The sequence below is a fragment of the Biomphalaria glabrata genome, chromosome 8, assembly GCF_947242115.1.
Source record: "Biomphalaria glabrata chromosome 8, xgBioGlab47.1, whole genome shotgun sequence".
Taxonomy (NCBI): Eukaryota; Metazoa; Mollusca; class Gastropoda; family Planorbidae; genus Biomphalaria; species Biomphalaria glabrata.
Genome location: NC_074718.1, coordinates 40,872,615 through 40,899,483, shown reverse-complemented (window position 1 = coordinate 40,899,483; position 26,869 = coordinate 40,872,615). Strand labels below are relative to the sequence as shown.

General features: G+C 32.7%; 1 protein-coding gene across 2 annotated transcripts; it reads left to right on the top strand.

The window, feature by feature from the left end:
* The first annotated feature begins 954 nt into the window (after positions 1–954).
* On the top strand, positions 955–26,777 carry LOC106076579 (cytoplasmic FMR1-interacting protein-like). 2 transcript variants are annotated; one of them, XM_056037406.1, is made up of 30 exons: positions 955–1,144; positions 3,928–4,190; positions 6,025–6,102; positions 6,426–6,527; positions 7,942–8,123; positions 9,716–9,842; positions 10,525–10,623; positions 11,103–11,210; positions 12,010–12,213; positions 12,593–12,709; positions 12,985–13,062; positions 13,438–13,652; positions 14,404–14,551; positions 14,667–14,820; positions 15,003–15,085; positions 15,236–15,309; positions 15,729–15,825; positions 16,066–16,142; positions 16,311–16,419; positions 17,373–17,492; positions 18,314–18,513; positions 18,660–18,747; positions 18,992–19,135; positions 19,370–19,460; positions 20,129–20,259; positions 20,424–20,502; positions 21,070–21,176; positions 22,051–22,289; positions 22,831–22,978; positions 23,293–26,777. In XM_056037406.1, the coding sequence occupies exons 2-30, from the start codon at positions 3,978–3,980 to the stop codon at positions 23,458–23,460; spliced, it is 3,780 nt and encodes a 1,259-aa protein (XP_055893381.1). In that variant the 5' UTR covers positions 955–1,144; positions 3,928–3,977; the 3' UTR covers positions 23,461–26,777. The 2 variants fall into 2 exon arrangements, with proteins under 2 accessions (XP_055893381.1, XP_013092862.2); XM_013237408.2 differs by lacking the exon at positions 7,942–8,123 and adding an exon at positions 7,499–7,680.
* Positions 26,778–26,869: the final 92 nt, after the last annotated feature.

Sequence of the window (26,869 nt, the reverse complement as noted above, 5' to 3'; positions counted from 1 at the left end):
TAATAAGGCTTGTCTTTGAGTCCGAAAATTTATGAGGAATGCAGTATTTCCCGTGGCAACACAGCCCCAGCTGTGACCTTCATATTTTGCCAAATCCAGGGCAGCATATAGGCATCTCAAACATAAAACACTGAACCGTAATACAAATAGAAAAACAAAACCTAATGAAATATTCAGAAAGACACAAAGATAGAGGTACATTTCTTATTCCATAAGCCGCTAGAACAAATTCGTAGGCAACAGGTGCTCTTTCTTCTCTATTATATAGTAGGGCCTACCATTAGAGGTTGCCTGCGAATCAGCCAGGAAAACCAACGACTTAGAGGAGTTTAAGTCATTGATTAACATGCATGAGTAGATTGACACATGAAATGCGTAGGACGTAATTATCTTCTTTTTTTTAAAGTAACGTCTGTAATATATAAGATAAAATAAACCTCAGTCACTATGGGGGGGGGGAGGCGCAAGGTCGATGATTGTTTCTTTATGTTTTTGCTTGCATACTAGCTCTATCAGTAAATTTGTTTCTACCATTTAAAAAATATGCAATTGCATTAATTTGTTTAAAAGGATGTTACTGCCGTCTTTATGCATGCACATGCCCTGTGGTTTGCCATTGTCTTGAGGCACGCCCAGTTTAAGTGTAAGTACTTAAACAGAGACTTAACACAAATTGTTTCCAGATAGCACAAAAATACAAAATGGCAAGTACAACTACTCGTCATACCATTAAAATACAAAAGGCGTTTCTCCTTAAACTAGAACTTTATATAAATTTAGATCTATAGATCTACACAAACTGTGGATCTAATTTTTAATTTGATTTATTTCTGTTTAGTTTCGGCAGACTAGATCTAGATCTAGATTTAAAAAAAAAGATAAAGATAAAACTTTGCTGTAGTTACGATTACTTGCTACGATACTTTTATTTCAACGATGCGGAAGCACTTATATTAGACCTGGATTTCAACAATAATGATAAACTAGACTATTTAATAATGTATGAAGACTCAATATCTTTTCTAATAGAGTCTCTAAGTCAATAAATTTATATATCTAAATTATAGATCAAGATCTATATATATATTTTATATAGATCTATGGATTAACTCAAGTAAACAGATCTAAATGGGATCATTTAGAGGTATTTTAAACTTACAGCTGGACTCTAACTTGAGACAGTTTGAGTTGAGTTGAGACTGAGTCAATCATGAAAATTGAATGAGACTTACTGTAACTCATGTAACTGTGTAACACTTACACTACACTACTAATACAGACACAGTCCAGTGCCACAGTGACTTGAGTCTGAGTGACTAACTAGAAATACTAGAATCTATTTTTTTTTAGATCTAATTATTCTAATAACTCAACAACTGTAATCTGTATTCTGTAATTTAAATTTCTAGAACATACTTCATCTAGATATCTAGAACCTAGATTTCTAGATCTAGAGTCACTAGAGACTAAGTCTAAGAGTTGACTAAGACTGAGAGTGCAGTTTACCAGTAGACACGATCTAGAAAATCTAGTCTAGATCTAGAATAATCTAGATCTACATCTATGTAGTATGATCATAGTCTAGTGTCTATAGTAGAGTCAGAGTATAGGTCTATAGACTATAGGTCTGTCTAGTCTAGTCTCTAGATCAGTGGTCTTCAACCTTTTTTGGCTTACTGCCCCCTTTTTAAATTTTTCTTTTAAAAAATCCGCCAGCACCCTCTCTAAGAAAAACACTTATAAAGAAGCGTGAGGGCACATTTGAACAAAATGTCATTTAGTTATTAATTTTTATGCTGTCAATAACACTTATTCCACATGGGAAATGGCCGCATGCTAAATGGCAATCTTCTTTGGAAGGCATTACAGAGATTACCCCCACTTAAGCACTTATAAAGATCCATTCAGGCGCCATTTCGCCCTCACAGGCATAGAGGAACGTACCTGGCAGCATTCTCTGGCAGCAGATGGCCTCTGAGAGAGACAGTTGGAGCTCTTACAAAAGCTGCGGGACAAACATTTGAGACATTATGAGTCATTATTGAAGACAGGCGCAAAAGACAGAAAGAAAACTTAAATAGACCACCAGCAGACAACAGCTTTGTCTGTACAAAATTCGGAAAAAATATGCATGTCGCAACTAGGAATATGAACATTATTATTGCTGAATTTACTACAATATAAATTAAGCTAATGGGAACCTTGTGCCTCCTGCAGTCTGACAATATTAGAAATTTCAAGCTTTAAATTAGTCAATGGAGGGCAAAGGTTTCCTCTAGTTTAAAAAAATATGTCTTCAGTAAAAAGAATGGTAACATAGGAGGCACAACAGAGATATGGCTGCACTTAAATGTCTCAGTAAAATTCCAAAACTGTGTTTTAGCTTTAACATACATGGTTAACCTAGATTTAGGATGTAACAAACCTAATGAATAAGCAAAGAAATAGACAGTCCATATCACATTCATTGACTCTAACTCTAACAAACTATGCTATCAATAGTATAGATATCTACAAGTTTATTGTTTATTAACCCAGTCAGTCATGATTAGTCCCACCCCATTACAGGTCACTAAGGTGAGACAATATTATACAAACACTTATATATGTTAGTCATCAATACTGCTACAGTCATTTTTTTAATGTGTTTCTCTTGGTTGAGGAGCACAGTTTACCCTCCACTTTTCTCTTTGTCAACTGAATTTCCAGAGTTCTGATTTATATAAAATTTGAAAATCTGTGATAACATAAATAATATTTAAAAAAAGACATGACACTCATACATTTTAATATTTTTGATGCAGATTTATATGCAATAGATATTTGTATTTATGCTTAAATATAAAGCTAGCAATGTCCTTGAAACCTCTAATAATAAGATTTGATAAAGAGCAACCATTACACAACTCAAAGAATAAATCTGCTGCTGTTCAGAATTTAAGTTTGTCACTCTATGTGTAGATATATGCCAGACATTTCTCATTGAACTGAAATGTTGATGCCGATTGAGTGGTGGAATGTAATGTCAACAGGTAGCACACAGTTGTAGGTGAATTTTACAATGTTAATTTTGATGTTTCAAGCAGAAAAGTTTGTTGTACGTGAGATAGCAGTGATCAGTAGTTAACTTTACTATGTGCTCTGTTCATTAACCACCTCTTTTTTTTTCTCTGTACTGCACAATTTAATATATAGCAAATGATGTCATTGTGAACAGAGGAAAATTACAAACTTAGTGGTGCAAAAAGTTGTTGAGTTAAAAGCCATATAAACCTAAATATTTATTGCTAATCAAATCTTTCCTAGAAACTATTGATATCTTTCTCTTATTCTGTAGTTTTTATTTGGTAAAAGTCTGTTAAAAGCCTTTCCTTTGCTTAAAATTTTATTTTGGTGTTTTCATATTTGTACCTAATATCTGATAAGCAGATAAAAAAATAATAGTTGAGATTTAAAGGATATATATAATGTCTTTTTAATCTAATATTTTATAGCTTTTTTTTGTACATTTTAACTTAATTAAAAAGTCATTGTTTATCACTTAAACACAGCCAATGTATTTCATTAAGAACATTTTCATTAAAGATGCCTTTCCAAAAACAATTCTTTAAGACAATTTGCACCACTTTTACATCAGATCTAGATGTAGTGGTCGTATCCTCTCCATTAAAAAACTCCTTTATTACACTTTCAGTCAGGGTGTTGCAAGGCCATCTGTCATCATGAGAAGGGCATAGAAGCCTAATTCAATAAAGCACTGCTTATGTGTGTGAGGGTGTGTATGTTTCATGTATGAATGTTTTTCATGTTTGCATATGATATATATATTGTTAATTTTATAGTAGTAATTCTGAGGTGGACAATAGTAGTCAAACTGAATTTCTATTTGTTTGAACCAATAAAATTATATTATCTTCTCCTCCATAGGCTATCATAAATAATCACCATTCGTAGAAGTCCACATTGCCCATTGCAACATGTCAGGAGAAAATAAAGTAACGCTGACCAACGCTCTTGAGAACGTGGACCTCCTGGATGACCTTCCACTACCCGACCAGCAGCCCTGTATAGAAGCACTCTCCCTCTCTGTTCACTATAGGGCCAATTTTGATACCAACTTTGAAGATAAAAATGCTTTTGTCAAAAGTGTTGCCAAATATAAAGAACAAGCTACAGTTCAGGCAGATTTGGTAAGGTGTTAAGCATTGCTACTCAACATTTAGACATATTTTATAGAAAAATCATTATGCTTGTGTTCAGTTAGTCATTTTTGAAATAATTTTTTTTTTTAGTTAAACAGCTGACTATTTAAGTACAAAAAAATACAATAAACATACATATATGTAACCTTGCTGGACCAAGTAAAAACAAAGGATGTTAGGGCCATGAGGCCTTCATCAGCTGCAAAACAAACAAACAAACAAAAAAAAATCAATAAACATGAAACAGGCTTAAGTTAACTTAACTTTCCAATGTTGTTCTCTATCGAGGGAGAAAAAAAATGACTATGATGGTGTAAAGGTGCAGGAAATCTGAAAGGGGTGGTGATGTCTGGCAAAAATAAATGGGAAAAGGGTGGAGTGTTAGTCCCAATCTCATTTTGAATAAAAGTGTGTTTGGTTGTTGATCCTGTGGGGTTGGAGGGTGCCTGACATGTAAATAGGTTTATTTTCAATCTGCAGACTGGTGTTTTTGTCATTGCATTGTTGTAAAGCAGTGATGAGGAGATCAGTGGTGGCCCTATGATGGATGTTAATGAAATGAATAGAAACGGGTTTAGTTGCAAGATTTTGAATATCTCTAAGGTGTTCTTGGAGTTGAGTTTTTAAGGTCCTGCCTGTATTTCCAATGTAGATCATTTAACACATTGAGTGTATTATTGCAAATAGCAAACTAAATAAAAGCTGAGTATTTATAGTTTTTTTGGTGTTAAAAGAAAATGCACATAGATTATATATATATATATTATTTTTTATTACATCTAAAATGTGCTTAATGTACTATTTATATCTTGAAGGCATAAGTACCATCATGCTTGTAGATTTTTTGGGGTTGTCAACTCTTCCTTGCAGGCGAAATGGGGCTCTGTTGCTTGCATCCATGCAACGGGTTGTTAAGATTTTCCAAATTTAAATATTTTTCCAAAGGCTTAGCATGACATTATTGTGAGTAGTAATGTAGGTCTCTTGAGATGTGTAAACTAGATGTTTACTTACACACTGGTTTTGAGAAGCAACTCTGAATTTCTATTAGTGCTAAAAATAACCTAGAAAGATATAGAGTTCTCATTCCTTCTTCTTATGTTGGAGAAGCTAATTTTAGAAAGGGTATATATAGGGCACACAGGAAGATTATAAGCAGGGGGCGTTCAGAAAACTCCAGCTTCATGTTAAATCAAATGTTATGACTCAATAATTGAAATTAAAGCTATAGTATGTGTTCAATCTTTTCATGATTTCTATTAGGAGCATTTTACTGTTTTATTTTGTAAAAGATGATTTCTGTTATTTCTTCTGACTGCATCTAAACAAGGATCTCTGGAAACACAGTGAAATATGGGTCACCATATTTACATAAAGTAAAGAAAAAAGTTTAAGTTCCCCTTTCAGACCTTGCGATCTATAGGGCAGATGATGTCATCTGTTTCTTTAGCCAACAGTTAACAAGCAGGGTATCATGTGGTCAGCACAATTACTAACCCCCTTTACTTTCCTAACTTAAGTCAGGTACCCATTAGAGTTGGGTGGACTCAGGCGCCTTAAAAATCCTGAAATTCAATATCCCAGTCTTCACTGAGATTTGAACTCAGGACCCCAGGTTCGGAAGCTAAGCCCTTAATCACTCAGCTGCCATGTCACCAGACATAGTTTCTGGAAATACTAAAACATATAAAGCCACCCAATTCCACTTACTTGAATTTAAGAAAATTACAGCTTCTCTAAATTTTCTTTAATCTGTGTATAGAAATGAATTATTTGTATTTGAGTAGCTGCTGTTAATCAATCCACTCTTGTTTCTACTTAGAATCTGTTACTAGAAGAAGGTGAGGAGTATGCTGTCATGCTGTATACTTGGAGATGCTGTTCAAGAGCTATACCTCAGGTAAAATGTTTGTCTTTGTTGGCTTCAAATGTAGGACTTATCTTTGATCATTGGACATAATGGTTACAATGTATAAATACAGTTCTATTTTTTTTTTTGTAGGATTAATTTATTTATTATTAAATTTTAGTTTCTGCTTATTTTAGTTTGATAATTAAAACTCAAAATCAGATACTTTTATTAGTGTTTTTTTTTTAAAGATCTTTCTTTCTAAAAGATTTTAAAGAACATATTTCTTGCATTGCTGTTGGTAGTTCAAAGTTTATACTAATGAGTGTCAGGTGTATCAATGTTGATTTAAAATAAAAAAAAACTACATGTAGGTGAAGAGCAATGAGCAAGAGAATAGAACAGAGATTTACCAAAAGACAGTCGAAGTTCTGGAGCCACACGTGAACAAACTAATGCAATTCATGTTCTTTCAGGTAAATACTTGAAGCTAGAGTCGGACTAGACTGGGAGAAAGTTACTGTACTTTTAAACTTCTCAAAACAAAATGGGTGAATTTCAAACCATCTCATTTTGTAACTTAGTTACGGAAGGGGTAGAACTATTATACATCTCTGTGTTTTTAGAAAACCTGTAAATAATGGTTATATTGTTTTCATACATTTAGTTACTTATGACAGCTTTGTTCTTAAAGGGCATCTCAATAGCTGTCATTCTTATATTAAAGTAACTCAAGTTATCATAAGCTATTTGATTACACTACTATTGTGATCACTTGAAGAATACAATGTTTGTTTCCAAATCTCTACAGAGTGTGACGGGGAAGTAAATAATACTGTTATGTAAGATAATATTGTCTTTGTTTTTTCACTTTCATTTGTCAAGGTGGTACTTAAAAAGTCTAGTAACTCTTTGACTCACTTCCCACTTAAGAATTCTGAATTGTAAATTCTAGTATTTGGGGGGGGGGGGGGGGGAAAGAGGAGATTATTACGGGGTGGTCTGGTTAACTTGGGGTGAAACTGCAGTATGTAAAAGTGTCCATTTATCATGAATGTTTGCTTGGCATTTGTTTAGGGGAAACAAAATTTAATATACACTTCTGTTTGGCTCCACATAAACTTAAAAATTCCATCTGCTTTCAAAGCTACTTTTTCTTGAAGGTCTTCTAGGTTGTTGTTTTTTATAGAGATACTTTATTTTTTGTAAGTTTCTCTTAAAAGTCTTTAATTGTATTGATAGTTAGAGCCTACATTATTATTATTGTGCTTTTAAAGACAGCTTTTAAAGCAAATTATCTTTGATTAGATTATTTGTATAATTACAGTTTTAAGTGTTAGTTAGATAGGCCAAATTACATTGATATGACATTATGTCCTTACTTTGATGTCATTGGTTACTTAATCGTTGACATTGTACTTGTATCAACACGACTACTTGTGTTTAGAAAAGAGCCATAGACCTCTTCTGTGAGGAGGTAAAGAGGCTGTGCCACAAGGAGAAGCGTCAGGATTTTGTTTCCGAGGCTTACTTGCTGACCCTGGGCAAGCTAATCAACATGTTTGCAGAGCTGGACGAGTTGAAGAACATGAAGGCCAGTGTGCGAAATGACTACTCTGCATACCGGCGGTAATTTGTTGGATTTCTGGCATGATCCTTGTTGTGTTAGCATTGGTTGCTTAGCAGAAATGGAAGAAATCAAAACATAATGTAACAGTGAGAACAACAATGTTTGTGAATTTCACTATTGATTTATCCAAAGCTATGTGATGGTTTACCCCACTTCTGCTAAGCAACTCTAGCTTTACTAATTATTGACTTTTTTTCAGCTTGGAACTCAAGATTCAATCTCTATAGGTGAAAGGATTAAACTGAATTTTTTCCTTTCAGGGGCGAGCCATACACCATTTTTGCAATGAAGTCAGGCGCTTGTGCCTCAAAGGGGCCAAGAATGACTTTGTCTCAGAGTCTTATCTGCTAACTTTAGGCAAACTTCTGAACATGTTTGCCGTATTGAACGAGCTAACCAACATGAAAGCCAGTATAAACAATGATTACTCTGTGTACAAACGGTAACAAACAAAAGCAGTAGCTAGAGGGCCTGATGTAAGGGGCCACATATTGTCACTCCAAAGCTTGCACAGCTCTTAATTCTGCCAATTCTTTTTATGTACATCTGCTTCACTCACACAGTCGGTGGCTTTTACAAAGATCCCTTTGGTCAATTCTATAGAATTCACGCACTAATATTATAGTAACTGAGTTGCTGACCGTTCTGTTGCATTTAAACATGACATTATTTGTCTGGTGAAAGATAACTTTTCATATGTTTTCAGCTAAATAAACTTGGTATTGAGACATTTTTGACCTTTCACTCTAGATATATTTTATAAAACTTATTATGTATCACATTTTACTAATTTATTAAAACAAACTTTAGTGTTAGGTTTTTTGTTTTTTTTTCGACACTATTATCTGGCACTGATGTGTTTTACACTTGTGCACATTATCTCAAGTGTGCTGAGACATGTCTGCTTTCTGAAATTGTTCAATTTTTTCCTTGTGGATTAGTACACCAGTTTTGCTGTTAGCATACGTTACAAAGAAATCTGGCTTCAGATACAACTAACATTTCTATTCTAATTGCTTTTCATAACAATGTTTACTTGATTTATTAAAAGATTAAGAAGAATAAGGAAAACTTGGGAATCAATCGTGATAACTCAGCCTCAACCCATTAGACTTGTATTCCACAATACTATTGTATAATCAATCTACTATACTATTGGCTAGTTTAACAAGAAAATGTAGCTTTTATTGATCAAATCAATACTATTTCTGCCATATTTATCTGGTTTTGGGTAAAACACTAATATAACTTCTATGCTTGTTATAGTTTATTTATTTTAGATAGTACTGTAAACAAGTTACATTTCTCATTTTGTGTATTTAAATGTCACAGTTAGTGTATTGATAGCCACATTTTGTGTTCAGGAAAAAATAAAATTTGTGAAGAAAACAAATAATTAGACAAGAGTTTTATATTTGCTGTTAAATTGAACTGAATGTTACTTCAAATTGTATATAAACACATTGTGCACATAAAACAAATATAGGACTAAATATTTATAATTCATAACAATTTTTAAATATGATTATTCAAACATCAAAGCAGCTTTATATTAAAAAAAAAGATTTTTTTATTACTTTGATTTTGCCCCATAAAGACTACACTACATTATTATCATAAGCCACCTTTTATAGGTTATATGTTAAAATCTATATGTTAAAAATAAATTGGCATTTTTCTTATTATCACTTCACCTCATGTTTACTTTGGCAGATCACATTCTCACCAAGTTTGGTTTTTAACTCTCACAATGACCTTCTTTAGAACTGATAAGATGTGTCGTTGTTTTATAATGTAATGTTAAATGTCAGCCAGACATACTTAAAAGCTACGTTTTCTGTTTAGTTTAATATAAATTTATAGATATATTTATATTCGATTTATATATTCTCACTTTGTCATTATTTTATGTCCATGACTTCATTCCTTTGTTAGTACCATACAGTTTACTTGGTTAATTAACATATTGGTATTTAAAAATGTCTGTTTTGACATAATGTTTAATTATAGCATATATATTTTCTATTATTTTAGTGCTGCCCAGTTTTTGAAGGTGATGGCAGACCAGCAAGCAATGCAAGACTCACAGAATCTCTCTATGAATTTGGCCACTCAGAACAAAATTAGAGACACTTTAAAGTCTAGGCTGGCTGAGATTCAGGTACTGTATCAAGACATTTATAGGTTTCATCTATCATTTATAGTGAAGATATTATAAAAAAATTTAATATTTCATGAAATGTTAGATTGTATGTACACATTATTTGCACAGCATTACTAGCCAACAACAATGTGGCAATTTTAAAAATATTGACATTCTTGTGTTATGTTTATTTAGCTTATCGTCATTTATCAGTCTAGTTGATAACTAAAAAACTCCTAGATAACTAAAGCTTGACTTCTCTAGATATGCAGTCTACATCTTGAAATATCCAGTCCACATGATCACATCTTTAAATATCCAGTCCACATCTTTAAATATCCAGTTTACATCTTTAGATATTCAATCTACATCTTTTTATTTGAAACTATGTATATATATTAAACTTCTAATTAGTTTAAATTCTAGACATGTGTCACTGAGAAATATTTAAAATTATAATGATTAATAAAAATATTAATGGCTCTGTACATGTAGTTTATATTATCCTTGAACACAATTATATTGGTTAAAACACACTTCTTTAACAAAGGGCCTTGATTAATTCAATGCTGTTGTCTTTTACTTTCACAAATATCAAACATCTTTGTGATCAAAATTAAAAAAAGAAAATACATTTTTTATTAGAGATGTTTTGTTTCAGATATTTGATTTGAGATTTTAAAAAAAATCTGAATTACAGGGTTATGATGAGCTTCTGGCAGACGTTGTGAATATTTGCCTTGTCATGTATGAGAAAGACATGTATCTGGAACCCACAGAAAAGCATATGCTAGTCAAGGTCAGAAGGCAAATTATACAATTATACATATTCTATTCATAATTATCTGAACCAATTTGCTGTAATAGTTATTTGAATAGAATTTTATTTTTATGTGATATCATTTTTATAATAACTTCATTTTTATTTAAAGCTAATCAAGAAATCAATAGTGCTTCTTATGAATTTACTAAATTTAATATTAAAACATGATCCATATTGAAATATAAATCCTAAGACATAAATTTGTTTTAATATTTTATTCTTTTTTTTTCTGGATGTGGGTTACTTTTTTTTAGAATATGTCTAACATTATGAGCACCTTATTCCACATAGCAAAATGCTTTCTGTATCAGATATTAGGTCTCTTAGAGTGGACCCTTGTTTATATATTTACACAAAAAGAAACATTTCTTTTTTTTTTTATTTTTTATTAGCTATTCATATTAAAAATAATACTTATTACAGTTTTGCTATATACATACTTTTTTTGTATATAGGTTATGGCGTTTGGTCTTTTCCTCATGGATTTGGAGAAAGGGCCAAATATTTACAGGATGAATGACAGGAAGAGAATAAACTTGGCCAGGATTGATAGAATTCTAAAGGTAATGGTATTTTTTAAAGTTAGCTAGGATTGATAGAATTCTAAAGGTAATAGTATATTTTAAAGTTGGCCAGGATTGATAGAATTCTAAAGGTAAAAGTATATTTTAAAGTTGGCTAGGATTAATAGAATTCTAAAGGTAATAGTATATTTTAAAGTTGGCCAGGATTGATAGAGGTAATATTATATTTTAAAGTTAACTGAAAATAAACTTGTTACAACTTATGAATTTCACCAATGTTCCTTATGTCATCATTGTATCTGAGACTTAGTAACACACCTACTCTAGCACACACAAATACAACCTTAAGTCTGAGTTGAGTGAGTAAATCAATAAAACACACAAACAAAACTTCTGAACTGAAAGCTGAGATAGTTTTAGTTGGAATGGAGGAAGCTGGAGTCATGGCTAGATGAAATGTCTGACTGCTTGGATTGGTAGATATAAAAGGGAAAGTTTTAGTTGGATAGAGGAAGCTGGAGTCATGGCTAGATGAAATGTCTGACTGCTTGGATTGGTAGATATAAAAGGGAAAGTACAAATAGAATGAACTGAATGGCAAAGAAATATTTTTAAAACATATCATGTAGAGCTTATCTTACTTACCTATAGAAAGTTAAATAAATAGACATGTAGAAAAAACAACAAATGCAGTTCTTTAAATCATTTCATTTTTTTTTTCTCATTTGTTACTAAAAGTGGAAAACCATACTTTATTTTAATAGTATGCATCTTGTCGTGTTTGCTCACTGATGTATAATAAAATTGATCTTAACATTGTTTCCTTTGCTTTCATTAGCAATTAGAAATGGTTCCTCTGTATGGTGATATGATGATAGCACCCTACAACTACATCAAAAATGGGCCAAACTTTGACCCCTCAAAGTGGCCAGCATGTGAGTCCAGCCAGCTGAGTCCACAGTCCAATCTCCTAGGCAGCCTTGAGATGATCAGAGAAAGACATATGCAATACATTAGTCAGTTGGCAAGACATAATAATGAGGTAATTAGTTGGAAAAAAAAATAATGAGGTTCTTAGTTGGCAAGGCATAATGAGGTAGATAGTCAGTTGGCAAGACATAATAATAAGGTAGTTAGTCAGTTTGCAAGACATAATAATGAGGTAGTTAGTCAGTTGGCAAGACATAATAATGAGGTAATAGATTTGTTTTGTTTCTTTTATCTTGCAAACATTCTAAAATGTGCACCTGAAACCTATGCCTTTGAAATACAGACGTTATTATATCTTTTAAAAAGTATACTCATTGATATACACATTAGATAAGATCAATGTCATGCAAGGAATTACTTAATAATATGAACATTTTTAGTTTTAAATGAGTAGAAGTGTATTCAAAGATAACTGGTAATTGATATTTTAGGCCACCACAACAATGAGAGAATCTCCTCGCAGTGACAGTGAAAATAAAGAATTGACAGAGTTAGCTTTGCGTGGATTGACTCTTTTGTCTAAATGGACACAACAAGTCATGGAATTGGTGAGTCCTTCATCTAGTTCTTAATCTAGAAACAGTCATCCTATCATCCAGTGATAAAGCATTCTATGTGACACTTGAAGAAGATTAATAAGTTTAAACTGCTGCTAGTGGTAATTTGAAGCTGGTAGTCACAAAACTAATGTTAACATTTCTTGCTTTAACCACAGGGGAAAAGGACTACATTTAGCTTTGTCTAAAGTTTGTGTTCATGTTGCAATGTACCAAGTGTAAGTGCAAGCCAGAAGTAATAACATGTTGTTGTTTTTTTTTTCTAGTATTCTTGGAAACTTATGAATCCTACAGATCCCCACACCAGTAAAGACTGTCCAGAAACAGCTGAAGAGTATGAAAGGGTGAGATGTTTTTTTTATATTTTTTTCTAATTTTTTGATTATTTTATTAAATTTTTAAATTGTGTACGATGTTAAAATAATACTCAGAACTGAAGATTTCATAATAACCAAAAAAGAATTTTCTTCAGAATTAATGTGCTAAATCCCTAGTCACAATTTACTATTACTATTGTGCAAAAGTCGTTCCCTAAAAAAACATTTTAAGGTCATCTCAAAAAGTGTCATACTTGTTAATACTATTGTCCAAATCAATTCTCATATTTGTTAATACTATTGTCAATATCAATTCTCATATTTGTTAACACTATTATCCAAATCGATTCTCTTACTTATTTTCTTACTTATTAGTACTATTGTCCAAATCTCTTGTTTCAGGCCACCCGCTACAACTACAGCAGGGATGAAAAATTTGCTCTCATTGAAGTCATTGCCATGATCAAAGGCCTTCAACTTCTCATGGCTCGAATGGAAACCATTTTTATGGATGCCATCAGGCGGCACATTTATGCCGAGCTGCAGGATTTTGTACAGCTGTTCTTGAGGGAGCCACTGCGCAGAGCCTCGAAGAAGAAGAGTGATATCATTAGAATGTAATCTTTTGTTTTTAGTTTGATAAGATTAGATTCTTTTAAACTTATGAATGTTTTGAAGGATTGGTCCTAGCAAAGTGACTCATAATAAAATTTAGCAAGTTTCATTACAGACTTATGGCTCATAAAATTTTGAAGTCACCCATAGTGACTTATTGCTTGGTTAATTGCTCCTTGATGAAAAAAAAAATTATGGATTTAGTAAACATTATGTGGAACTGTTTCTCGATACACCCAAAAGTGATCTGCCGGGACCATAATTGCTTGTTCAATGCATTGCTTATGTTTTGCCGAAAGGGTATTGTTACAGCATGAACGTAAACAAAATATTTAAATTTTAAAAAATACTTTTTTTTAAAAATATACAGCATTTAGAGGATCTACATCTGTTAAATTATTGTAAAACTTGTCAACCTAGTCTAGAGTGCGCTGACATAGATAAAAGTGAACTACAAATTTATATATATATATCTCTATACACATCTCAGAAATTCAAAGTCTAAAATTATTATTTAATGTCATTTAAACTTATCATAAAATATTTTTGTGATAAAAGATTAAATCTGTACATCATCTAGAATGGATTCAGCACCAAATGAAAATTAAAGTGGCTGTTAAAGAGCTCTGTTGATTACTTTACACTCAGTTATCCATGATGCAGAGCAAATGAAACAATTAGAATGATTTAAAAAAAAAATTTAAATAAATTACTTTCAAGGAAATGTGGTCATGTAATCTTATTTCCTTACAGAATCATCATGTCTGTCAGAGACACTTGTGTAGACTGGCTGAGAGGAACAGAACCTGCGGACGACCCAGCACTTCTAGGGAAGAAAGACCCTCCTGATGGTTTTCCAATCAAAGTTCCACGCAGAAATGTTGGGCCATCTTCTACTCAGGTAAACAAAATCTTTGCAATGTTGTAGTGGTATTTTTTGTTAGATTTTGTAGCTATTTAATAATCACTTGTATAAAGTGTTTTGAAAAAAAAAAACAACAAACTTTCTCCTTCAGTTGTACATGGTAAGAACAATGCTGGAGTCACTGACAGACGAGAGGAGTGGTGGGAAAAAAAGCATGCGCAAGGAAATGGATGAACAACACATACAGGCAATAGAAGACTTTCACAGGAAATCATTTTTTTGGAATTATTTGCTCAATTTTAATGGTGAGATGTTTTCACAGAATCCAGATCAAATACAATTGTAATAAGTATAAATGAAATCTTAAGTTTGAATTAACTAACATGATAAAGCAAAATTGTTGACAACCAAATGATAGCTTATAGTATTCATAAACAGCCTTGAGTTGTTTCAGTATGTTTAATATGTTTTTGTCCTCCAAATGTAGCTTCACTTTTTAACTGTTGTGACCTGTCACAGTTGTGGTACAGGGAGTTTTTCTTGGAACTCACCATGGGCAAACGTATTCAGGTAGACTCACAACTTGGTCACATTTGAAAAATGTTTCTCCTTGTGTTGATATAAAATATATTGGATAGCAGCTGTAGTGATAAGCTTTCAATTTACAAGATAACATGAAAAATGTTTTATTTACTTTGTTTCAATTTCCTGTCTTATTAGTTTCCTATCGAGATGTCCATGCCATGGATATTAACAGATCATATCCTTGAAACAAAAGAACCTTCCATGATGGAGTAAGCTTTTGATTTACACTTTATGCATATAGAAGTATTAATAATTTTTATGGACAGTAATTAGACATTAGTTTTATAAGAGAAAGGGAGGGAACAAGATATGGAGTAGGTTTGTATGATACATTTCCCACATTCCCTCAGAAATAAAGATTATTAATCATCATCGAACCTCCGGCAGGGCAGCCAGGGATAAAAGTGGGCAGGGATTGAACTTGGGGCCATTGTTATAACATTCTGAAACACGTACCACCCAAGCAGCCAACCAGATGTTTTTTTTTATGTTTGTTGTTACAAACTACTAGTTAGTAGAAGTCTTGAATTCATTCATTAAAGACTTTTCCTTTGTTGATATTGATTTAGTTTTCATGAATGCCTAGTTGAGAGAAGAGTTTGCTGATAAAATTGAGTTTGTATTTCAGATATATTTTATATCCACTTGATCTTTACAACGACAGCGCTCAATATGCCCTCATGAGGTTCAGGAAACAGTTTCTTTATGATGAGGTGGAGGCAGAGGTCAGTGGATGTGTCTTTTTTACAAACTTATATCAACTCACTTTGTCTGTCTGTCTGTCTGATCCAAAGTTTGTACACCACAGACACAGTAAACTGGACTGTACCTTTCTGAGTCTAGAGTCGTTGCATAAAACTTGCTCGTGACTGGCAATCTATTGTACACATTTCACTAGATTTTTAGAGACGATTAAATATTCTTGCCAAATGTTTTCAAGTTCAAAACAATTTGTTTATTTTCAGGTGAACCTCTGCTTTGATCAATTTGTTTATAAATTGAGTGATCAGATCTTTGCTTACTACAAACATTTATCTGGATGGTAATAAAATTTTGTTCAATTTAGTTCAAAGAAATATTCTCATTCTCTTTAAAGAAAATATTATAATTCAAGCAATTTATGTTATTTATAAATATAATGTACACTTAATCCTTTTATTCCCTGTATTATGTTGTTTCATTCCCAGTATTATGTTGTTTTCATTCCCAGTATTATATTGGATAAAAGATTCAGAGCTGAATGTATGAACAATGGAGAAAAAATCAGTTTCCCTGTTGCCAACAGATATCAGACCTTGCTGAAGCAAAGACACGTACAGGTTAGACATTTTGTCAATTTTCAATGCTACAAATAGCATCGGCACAATGATCTCATTATGGAGATGGATACAAAATTGATTGGGCAAGGCATTAGCTCTACTTATGAATACATGACTGGATTTTCCTGTATGACTAAAATTTTACTCCAGTTGTATAAAATGTGAAAAGGTTCTTTTTTTTTTCTTTTGATTAAATTTAGCATAGAGTGAACACAAAAAGCTATAAGAAAAAAATTTTTTTTTTTCATTAACAAGACTTCAGCTGCTATGGAGGAGCGGTGGCTTAGTGGTAAAGCACTTGGTTTCTGAACTGGGGGTCCCGGGTTCAAATCCTGGTGAAGACTGGGATTTTTTAATTTCTGGATCTTCGGGCGCCTCTTGAGTTCACCCACCTCTAATGGGTATCTGACATTAGTTGGGGAAAAGTAAAGGCGGTTGTCGTTGTGCTGGCTACATGACAACCTCATTAACTGTAGGCCTCAGAAACAGATGGCCGTTACATCATCTGCACTATAGACCACAAGGTCTGAAAGGGGAACTACTTTGCTTTTATTTTTCAGCTGCTATAATCTTTCCCAAGCTGATGAGCATTGATAGTCATTCTCTTAGCCAGTAGCAACCATCAAACTTTCACAATCTCCTGCCTTAGTTTCTGATCATCTGCTGTTCTAGGGAAAATGAAGAAAAATAATTTTCTTTCTCTGGTAGGCTAATTAGTGAACTATTTTGTCAGTCTCATCATATTTAGATTTGTATTTCACTTGGCTCTGCAGACTCCCCTGCGGCTTACATATTTGTTTTTATAGTTCATGGTCATCTATATATTTATGCAGGTTGATGATTTGATATTCTTTCAGCATAATATTTTTTGTGGAAAAGCTACATAGATGTAAATGCAATGATACAGTATTTACAGTACCAACTAACTTTGTAGCTTCTCATCTTCTTTTCAGTTGCTGGGACGCTCTATAGATCTGAATAAACTAATTAGTCAGTTAGTGAATGCTGCTTTACAGAAAGCCCTGGATGTTGCAATATCTCGTTTTGAAGGCGGGGATATTACTGGTATAATAGTAAGTAACTTGTTTGTTACACTGGAGCCTTCAATTGACATACAAATCAAGTTGGTTTATTTCATAAAAGACTTTTAGTTGTTCTAAACCTACTCATTATTCTGGTGATTTTCTTTTTATAATGATTTAGATCTTTATGTAATGTAGAATGAGATCATGAGGTGTTAATCACTTGGATGTTAAACAGAAGCTGCTCAGCTCTGCTATGACTGGTTCAGGACTGTGTTTTCTTATAGGGATTTTATTGTGTCTAGAAGAAAAGATAAACATTAAAAAAAAAGTTATGTCATTTTGTTTTGCAATCAGCATATGAACTAAAGTCTATGCAGGAGAATTAGATGTAGGTTATAATGCTTTTAGAGAGAATTAAAATATGATTTCCAAAATACATTTAATTTTATTGAATACCTTAAAACAGGAGGCGTGGTGGCTGAGTGGTAAAGCACTTGGTTTCCGAATTGATGGTTCCATGTTCAAATCCTGGTGAAGACTGGGATTTTGAATTTCAGGATTTCAGTGCGCCTCTGAGTCCCCCCAGCTCCAATGGGTACCTGACATTAGTTGGGGAAAATTTAAGATGGTTGGTCGTTGTGCTGGCCACATAATACTCTCGTTAACCATGGGCCACAGAAGCAAATGACCTTTACATCATCTGCCCCATAGATTGCAAGGTCTGAAACAACATATTCTCTTTTCTTTAAGCAAAAAAGTTTCAAGAAGCCTTGTGTAATACTTTCCTCTGACGCTGGTTGAATCACAGATTTTATACTAATAGACTCTCAATGTCACAATAAATTTTTAAAAATATTTTGCTGTTTTAGGAACTTGAAGGTCTGATAGAAGTCAACAGACTGGCTCATAAACTAATGGGGGAATATCTTCTGCTAAATGACTTTGATGCCATGCTGAAAGAAGCCAATCATAATGTTAGTGCACCTTATGGGAGAATAACTCTGCATGTTTTCTGGGAACTAAATATAGATCTGCTGCCTAATTACTGCTACAATGCTGCTACTAACAGGTTAGTTTTTGTTCTGTTTGATGCAAACAAATACTAAAACAAATTTAGTGTTGAACTTGCTTTTTTTAGTGCTCTTTTATCAATATAGTATAGTCCAAACATTTTGGAAACTTAAATGTGTGCACTTTAATACATTTTTAATATAGATTTGTCAAGACAAGACTTCCATTTGAAAAAGAAACCAAACGGGAAAAGCCACCAAATCCTTCAGTGCATTATGTATGGGGGACCAAGGTACATTTTCTTTACAGATCAGTTTTTTATTAAACCAAACTTGATGAAGACAGGTGCAATAATTACATTTTTTTTACTAAATACAGTTTTCTGTCTCTGTAACTGCATAAATTTGTCAAAATTTTACTTTACCAGTACTGACTTTTTAAATAGTAAATGTAAAAGTTTAAAAAAAGTTGTAATATTTTTCTCATTACAAATAAGATTTTTAAATTGTATTTAATATTGATTTGTATAATTTCAGAGACTGAATCACTCATTCAGCACTATATATAGTCTTTACACTGGTTTCATTGGAGCCCCTCACTTCCGAGCCATATGTAGATTGCTGGGATATCAGGGCATCGCTGTAGTCATAGAGGAGCTTTTGAAAACTGTTGAAAACTTTGTAAGTATTTTTTTTTTCTTTGTCAGCACAACCAACAACTCTATTTGTACTCATGAACTTAGTGAGAGTTATATGCTAGCTATGGCAGAATAAATAGTTGATCTTTGTGAAGAAACAAACGTGACAAAAGGTTATTTTAAAAAATCAACTAAATGAATGTAATAGGAGAAATTTTTTTTACTTTCTTTTAGTTAATTAATAATAAAACATAATTTGTTGCTGTACTTTTGGCAGTTAACGGGCACAACACTGGATTATGTGACCACATTGATGAAAGTCATGCCAGTTAATTGTAAACTGCTGCGCTTTGATTACGGCTCTCCTGGTGAGTTCTCATTTTCACATTTATGGGATGGAAATAATCTACATTACAAACTCGACCTGCAAATCAATTAATTTACAAAGTTTTTCAAATAAGAAAGCAAATACATAACCTTATCTAAAGTATACTATAATGTTTTTTAACCCTACCAGTCCTGAGCCCCTGAAACAAACTGTCCCTTATGTCCTGAGTGCCACCCCCCCCCCCCCTTTACTTACTATCATTCAAGCTCTAGACCTAATGAAAATTATGATCTCTCACTGTATCTTTTAATGGAAGTAGAAACATTATTCTTAATCAAATTCAGACTCCTAAGAGTTTAAATCAACTAAAATATTGATCTACTTGTTATTACAAGCCTAGACCTACTTTTACGTGCCTGGTTCATTTTTATTCCAAATTTTCAGAAAATGCTCATGTAAAACTGCTAATTCAATGTAAACACAAGAGCACACACATTTGCAAAGCTAAACATGGGGTTAAATTATGATTTGTTTTTTTTTTTTAGATTCTTACTCATTTTTTCCATGAAATAGGCAAGTATCCAAAAAGTGGTCCAGCATAGTGCCCATTTCAGATATTACAGATAAAGTGGTCTATGGGTCACTAATAAAAGTTTCTGTTTGAATTATTGTATATATATATTTCTAATTTCACTCTTGCATCTCCAGGTGTGATGGGATACTACCAGGCTGAGTTATGTGACTTGATTCAGTATCCTGATCTTAGAACTGAAGTATTTCAGAGTTTCAGAGAAATTGGTAATGCTGTCCTCTTTTGTTTGTTGGTGGAGCAAGCACTGGTTAGTAGTACATGGGTTTCAACTATATATATAGTGTTATAGCCTTGTCTCAAGATGATTTCAAGCAGGCTTTTACTTTTGTCACATTTAACAAGTACATAATAGTGTAAATTGTTAGGTATTATTGACAAGTATATGTACCTGTGTTCTTGATCTAATTTTAGACACAAGAAGAAGTCTATGACTTAAAGCAAGCAGCACCATTTCAAAACATGATCCCTAAGCCTTACATTCCTCCTAGAGGTAGGCCTGTGCTTTTAAACACATTTAGAGTCTAATTTAAAATTTCTTTTGATTTTCTGTTAAACGGAAACTCTATTTTACTTTCACTTTTTTAAAAAAAAAATCTCAATATTAAAAGTTATAGTTTTGTTGCTAAAGATTTTGTTTTTAAGCAAGGAAAGCTTATTGGTACTTAATAAATCATTGCATAGCACAAAAATATGGTTATATTGTATTCTTTATGAACAGAAAGTCTTTGGAGAGATTCTATGAATTGATTCCTTTTGTGTTGTAAAATGTCTACTGCTATTCTTCTAGACAAATGGCAGCATTCAAGTTTTGCTGATGAAATACAGATTGGAGAAGCTTCAAAAACCTACTATTGATGACAATCTTATACAATTTATTAGAAATTTTTAATGAAATATTGATTTTTTAAAATCTTTTTAAAAAAAAAGGAATAATTGTTATTGTGATGAAATGTAACAAAGCATTTGACTTTTAAAATTTGAACTGCCCATTATGTGATGAATGCTAGTTCCTTACACAGCATTACATTAATGTATGCTTCACTGTTTTGTCTTGCAGAGGGAAAGGATAGAGAGGCCGAGGCCAAAGCAGTCATGAAACAGCTGGAAAAGAAATATGCTGCTCTCAAAGTTGTTCATGTGATAGAGAAACTGGGCAACAAAAGTGTGAGTGTCATAAATTAGAGTGTTTAGAACCAGGCTGCCAACCAAAGGCCCAGGGTTTACCATGGAACTTAATATCTTTATGGTCTGTTGGAAGCTAAATGTGTAGATTGTCTTGATCATTGACATAAGTATGGGTTCCTCCTGGGGGAGGAGATTTGGGTTTGCCATTAAAGTGAGCAGTGAAGACAGTCCAGACATTAACAATGGACATATTAAAGGATCATAGACCGGTTAATTTAGCCAACCACTCATACTTTTTAGGCAGGGTTTAATACCCGAAAAGTGGAGTGAGGCGGGAGACCTTTTTTTGGTTACCACCAGTTTAGAGCCCGTAAATTTAAATTGTTTGACCCTTTGCTAGTCTTGCTGATCAGTTTCAGCATAAGTTGTATACCCTGACAGGTGCAGTTTCTACACCAGATGTTTCCCCCAAACCCCCACCAGCAGAGCTCTGCGCAAAGCGAGAGTGAGGGTCTGCCAGGAACAGTGACCCTTTTGGAATACCCCCAGAGCAGGAGGGTGAACTTACTCCATTTAAAAGAGAACATCACAAAGAAGAAGTCAGTGGGCTTTGTCCCCCAATTATCTTGATAGCTTGAACTGTCAACTGAAATATTTGAATTTGTTTTTAATTCTTGTTTTCTTGTCATGAATATTTTTTTTTTTGTTAAATGAAAAATATGTATATTGGAGTTGAGCATATTTTATTATTTGATGTTCATAATGTTATAATATTATTAAATAGAAATTTAGCTTATACACATATTGTTCCTTTGACATAGTCATCTTAACAGTGAAAAACATAAACCTTCCAAACAAGTACAAATTAAGGAGTTGTCTTGATCAGAATGTTTTGTTTGTCTCATTTATTCAGCAAGCTCACATAGCCAGTGAAGGCGATCTGCTGACTAGAGAAAGGCTCTGCTGTGGCCTGTCTATATTTGAGGTGGTCTTGAAACGCATAGAAACCTATCTGGTCAGCCCTATGTGGCACGGAGAGCCGCCAGCCAATGGTGTCATGAATGTGGATAAGTGCAATGAGTTCCACCGCTTGTGGTCAGCCATACAATTTGTGTACTGCATTCCCATTGGAGAGAATGAATTCACTATAGAGTAAGTTGAGCCACTAGAAATTCTTGAGTGTGGCAGTATGCAGACGCAATGGATGCATTTTCTTTCATATGTTTTTTTTAATTGGAACATTAGCTTTCAATGTCTAGCAACACATGTCCTGCCTTTATTTTTCTGAAGGTTAAAGATGAGTGCTGTATATCATATGACAATGTAGATGCTGTTGCGACCTGCATACCTTTGAAATTTTTAAAAATTAAAATGTGAATACATTTTAGGCATGCGCAGTATTAACTAAATTTTCTAAATGGAAATAAATTACAACAAATGCTATTATAAATTTGTTTTTTCTAAAGAGTAGCTACACTGGTTACATAATCAAACAGCTAATTGCGCTAATTGTATTCAATTTCCTTGGCAGAACTCTTTGTTTCATGGTTATCTGTTTTTTTGAGGCACTTCAAATTATGTTAACGTTACTTGTTCTGAAATCTAATATTATCTAGCATTGCTTCATGCCAATTAAAAATTAACTTTAGAAAGAAAGTTTTGTGATACAAATTTATATGAATTGTTTTCTCAGGGAACTGTTTGGAGAAGGTTTGAACTGGGCCGGATGTGTCCTTATAACTTTATTAGGTCAGCAGAGACGGTTTGAAGCACTGGACTTCTGTTATCATCTGCTCAAAGTCAACCGTGTGGACATGAAGGATGAAAATGTCAAGGGAATTGTAAGTTTGAAAGATTAAAAAAAATGTTCAAGTGATACATTTTAAAAATAATTTGTTTTTTTATGGTTAAAAAAGAAAAGCTGACAGTGTTATTCAAGGGATCTATATCTTTTTCTACTATTATTACTAAGAATAAAAAAACCAAGAAGAATGGGTTTGTAAAAACACACATCAAGAGAAACTTGGTGATAGAAGCTAAGTTAGTGTAATTAAAACAGTTTGGACTAAATGTTAAAATATTTATTCTTCCTGAACAGTCTTCCCATGTTCCTCAAAAGTTTAAAAAATCAAAACATTTATTTGTATTTCAACAGCAACTGAAGAAAATGGTGGACAGGATCAGGAAGTTTCAAATTCTAAACAACCAGATTTTCTCTGTCTTAAACAAGTATCTTCGAACCGGTGACAACGACAGCATGCCCACAGAACATGTTCGCTGTTTTCCTCCACCCATCCACCAATCTCTTGCCACTGCCATTTGATGAGCTGCTTCCGTTTCACCCCGGACTAGAGTCAACTGTCTACCTAGACATTGTTTTAACTCAATAATATGTTTCTGTCAGAAAACAAGAATGAATGTAAAAGAGTGTACAAATGTTTTGTATGTACAATTTTAAAAGCATGCTTGTACATATATTTTTCCATTTTTTTTTTTTTACAATTTTTAGGGTCAGTTTAAATTTTTTGGGTGCAAGTGTAATTAATGGTCAGTGTGGTCCAGGGTTGATTAAGTTTACCAATTAGGTCATTATGACAGAATGGCCTTCCTATTGTTAAATACATACCACTATTGAATGTTATGAGCAGACATGCCAGTTGTGTAGATATTTACACAAGTTGATGATACAAAGAAATAGCTAGCTGGGTTTGAGGCAATATTTCTAACGTTTCCTAATTAGCTGTGCACTCTTTGAAACTATTTTTATCATCAATATTGTAAGTCATACACTTGTGTCCAAGTGAGCTTCTTTGAGATGTTCTAAGATTAATTTATGCAGATTGGTGGTGTTTGAGATTTAATCTCAAATAATTTCTTTTCAACTTGTTTTTGTTCCCTTTTGTATGTTATGTATGAATTGCTCCAAACTGAAATGGTTTTGTGGAGGAGAGCATTTGCCTGTTGCTTGTTCACTTTATTGTTAATTGATTTGAAGTTAGTGGTTTACCATTTATTTACAACCCATCATTGCATCTATTATAATGTAAACAACGTTACTCCCAAGCTAACATGTTGTTGTTGTTGTTTTTCAACTACAGTAGTTCGTCAGCTCAACAGAATCAAATGATGTGTTGTGTAACATTTGTAAGAAAGAATTTTCTAATTTCCTATCAAATACGAATCACGATGCCAGTCCAGTCATATTTTAAGTTTATTTTGTGTGTTTGTAATGATGAACGTTTTACAGTAGAGTAGCAGGACAAGCTACAAGTCCTCAGAGGACTTTAAAAAGTCCTGATGTAGAATCCTGATGATTTTTAGTTTGGATTTCAGTTTCTGAATGTAAATGTAATATTTAGATGTGTCAGCAATAGAAGTTAAGTAACACTACTTCCTGTGTGTGCCACGATTGGGTTTTAAAAGCTATAATACTTTCATGCTTAAATGTCACAGCTTACATTTTTTTCCCCCCCATTGAAAACCTGTGCTCTTTAGTACATTCATAAGTTGATTCAACAAAACTTTGGTAGAGCTTAGGCGATTCAATATTTATTCTGACATGTGTACTAAAGAGTAGCTAGGGAGAGTTAGTTAACAGTAATAAATAAATATAAAATAGGAACTGGATTTAATTTTTTGTAACATATCTCAAGTAGACCATCTTACATCTTTGAACTTCTAAATTTTTACAAGTTATTTTTATTCATGCATCCTTGATTCATTCCAATTGTTCTCACTAAGAACTAACATAATTTTTGTTTCATGAACTTTAGCCTTATTATTTAGTTTTAAATATTTTTTTTTTCCCACCAATAGAAAGATCATTAACATTGTAGAGAGAGAAAAGAATTGAGTTTCCATTAATTTATTAGTAAACTTTTGTCTGAACAGATTAAATTTACTACACAATAAAATGACATCATTGTTTTTAGCAATACAACTTATCCCAGTCACTGACACAAACTCGCTGAAGTACTTAGTTATTTTAAACAGGAAATATTTGTACGAGCTGAATTTCAAATGTGGTGTACATAGATTTGTTCTTCTTCCTTGAATTTTGATGCATTTTTATACAAGATATTTAAGCTGGAGCTTATTGTGAATTTTTTTTTTACATTGACAGATAATAATTGTGTAAATAATTGAAGAGATTATAATGACTGTTGGTTGCACTTGAGAGAGAGAGAAAGGGTTAAAGGCTTAAACTACATAGTGTCTGTTTTCTTTTTTTTACAATGTCCCTGTGGAAATGTTTTTAAAATACACATTCTATTAAATCACTGTAAAGGTTGTTTTGTAAACTTGTGTGTTAGTGCTAATCATTTATGTACCTGCACAGTTGTCTTCTGACTTTTTTATAGAATTAATTGGGACTAAAAATATATCTGTACCCTACATTAAAGCCAGCTGCCTAATTTAAACAGTAGTGAAATCTTTTTTTTTTTTTTTATTCATTTTGTACAAAAAAATCTTGAAAGAGTTGTTGATATAGTTGACTCTTCATAGATCAAATCTTCAAAATCTGACACAGCACTGATGTAAATGTATGTCTTTAAAGTCTACTGCAGACTGTTGGCTTCAATTGTAATTTAGTCCAGTATGTGAAAGCTGAAATGTTTTAGTTTTTTATTTAGATCAATACATTTGTTTTTTTCTTCTGTTTATGCCTTTGAAAATCCAAAAGAATATCTTAACAAAAAAAAATATTGTTAAGCAAAAAAGGCTGACAGATTTTAGGAGTCGGTTACAGAGATCGGGTCTGAAACAAAGAAATCCTATGTCGAACTGAGATTTGGCTGTAACCAAGCATCACATCAAGTTAGCTGAACATGTCCTCTGACAGAATGATTTATACATACCAGTATCTTTAATAATCCACTCTCCCTACCCCTGTATCTGTCAGCCTATCAATAATAGTCAACTGTACTTCGAAATGACTGGATGATTTGAAAGTATACTGATTGATTCATTTTGCTCTGCACAAATGCTAGCTGTATAAAGAACATAAAAGATATTAGTCATTCACAATATTTTATCTCTGCATGGCCAAAACTTTATTCTTTTTGTAAAATAAATAAAAGACATTATTTAATTCAGTAGTTTTTCTTAAATATTTGTATTTTAAAGGACAGATTTTAACTTGTATGTGTTAATTTAGTAAGCCAGAAGAGGAAAAACTTGATGTTAAAATCTGTGTTTAATATTAAATATTTGTTTTGATGAAAAAAAAATTATAGCTGAACAAAGAAAGCAAAGTATTCCCGATAAAATGAACTGATTAAAGCCAGTCATTAGAATGTTCTATAAGTATGTTTTTTTTTTAGAATTATATATAATTATACATTTGTTATATTGAGACCTTTGTACATGTCAATATATTGTGACTGTAATGATAATTACTCTATGGGTTAAGTCTACAAATTATCCACTAAGATAAACATATATTTATTCAAAATATTCTGTATGTGAGTGTCTATTAAAGCCACTGATTTCCTGTAATGGCATACAACCCACAACTTTAGGTATGAACACTACATATGCATGAATTAGAAGTTGTTTTTTTTTTTCCATTTGTTTGAATATTTTTATTATTTATTGAAGCAAATAATTTTTAACTTCAATAAACTGTACAGTTACAAACGTCTGTCTTTTTTCAATGAATATAGAATGATAGATTTGTTCAACTTGTGTTTCACCCTTCTATTATTTCATGTGAACACAGTCCCACAGGA